Source organism: Charadrius vociferus, unplaced genomic scaffold, assembly GCF_000708025.1.
Source record: "Charadrius vociferus isolate BGI_N301 unplaced genomic scaffold, ASM70802v2 scaffold824, whole genome shotgun sequence".
Classification (NCBI taxonomy): Eukaryota; Metazoa; Chordata; class Aves; order Charadriiformes; family Charadriidae; genus Charadrius; species Charadrius vociferus.
This window is the reverse complement of record NW_009647956.1, coordinates 140,891-142,375: the sequence shown is the minus strand read 5'-3', so window position 1 is coordinate 142,375 and position 1,485 is coordinate 140,891. Positions and strand designations below refer to the sequence as shown.

General features: G+C 63.1%; 1 protein-coding gene across 1 annotated transcript in view; it reads left to right on the top strand.

Moving 5' to 3' along the window:
- Positions 1–371: 371 nt before the first annotated feature.
- DGKK (diacylglycerol kinase, kappa) overlaps positions 372–1,485 on the top strand; it is a 25,459-nt gene continuing 24,345 nt past the window's right edge. Inside the window, exon 1 of the mRNA XM_009883441.1 lies at positions 372–569. Within this exon, the coding sequence (XP_009881743.1) occupies positions 372–569 (198 nt within the window). The remainder of the gene's footprint in view (positions 570–1,485) is intronic.

Genomic DNA, 1,485 nt, shown 5'->3' with positions numbered 1-1,485 from the left:
AGGGGGGGAGGGCTGGCGCAGGCTGCGGCACGGGAGATGCACCCCAACGCCAGGGCATGGGGTGGCTGCAGCCTCCCACGGCGGAGCAAGGGACGGTGTTGGGATGCCAGGCAGGGTGAGGACGAGTTGGGACACCGAAAAAAGGCACGGAAGGAAACTTTGCCTGCAAGGAAGCCACCCTGAGCGGCGTTCCTGGGTGAGGAAGCGCCATCTCCCCTGATTTCCAGGATTGCACCTCCTGTCTGGGCGAGCCATAGAGGGTGAGGGGCCGTGCATCCCCTTTCAGGGCTCTTCCTCCACTCCTGTGTGTCCTTGTCCTCCCAGGGCTGTCACAGGAGGCGGCGGAGCCCTGAGCCAAGCTGGGTGGGAAGATGGCTGAGAAGCTGGTGCCCGGGGACCTGTTCCTGAGGAAGACCCGGGAGTCAGTGTCATCCCTGGACTCGGACAAGCTGGCACCCATCTCGCCCGAGGCAGGTGGCGAGGAGTCGTCGGACAGCGAGGGCGAGCAAGAGGACAGTTCCCACAAGCTCATCCGGAAGGTGTCCACCTCGGGGCAGATGAGGAGCAAGGTCAGGGGCGCAGGGGCCTGGGGCGAGGGGGTGGCCAGCGCGCAGGGTCTCTGCTGAGAACATTGTGTGTGTGTGGGGGGTGGGGGTCGCCCGCTCTGGGGAGTAAATCAGTGCCAGGCACTTGCTGCTTTGCAGACCCAACGCAGCCAGTGCCCGGGGTCATACCAGGAGGGGTCTGGCCCCCTGTGCCCTGCGGAAGGGCACGTGCAAAGGCACATACCCCGTGGCAGCAGGATCAGCATTGGTCCCGTGGGGCTGTGGAGCACGGATTCCAGCCCACTATTCGGGGACAGGGTCTCTCCTATACCTGGACACCCCCCCCTCAATTGCCTTCATCCAACGTTTGTATCCCCTGGGTGCCCCCCACCCCCTTCCCCTGGGGAAAGGGGGATCTTTCAGAAAGGCTCTGCCCCACAGATGCTCTGGGGGTGAGATTTAGGGTCACTGCGGTGCCGTAGGCTCCTGGGATCCCACACCCCACTGCAGACAGCGTGCATGTGGGGTGGGTGGGCGGCAAAATGGAGCTGGCATCTTTCCCAGTGCCCCAGATTAATTTGGCTGTGCTAGCTCCCCCATGGGACCCCCTCCTGCAGCCTTCCCTAGATCCAGTCCCCTGTGGTGGTTTGCTGGGTGGATGGGGACACCTCTGAGGTCAGACGTGACACTCTTTTGCCTCCTGGCTGTTGGTATGAGGGCAGTTTGTGTGCTGTGAGCCCAGCTTGCTGAGAGGAAGCTATTTTGGTAGGACCTACAAAAATACTGGGTGCAGCGCCTTCTGGCCAAACAGGAGTGGGTGGCCGTGGGTGTCCTGGGTGGGGACGGTGAGATGGCCAGGCACCTCCTGCCTGAAGCGCAGGGAGAAATAGCCTGGGCTGAATGGCCAGGTGGGAGGCAGGGAGAGAAGGAGGTTGGGGGT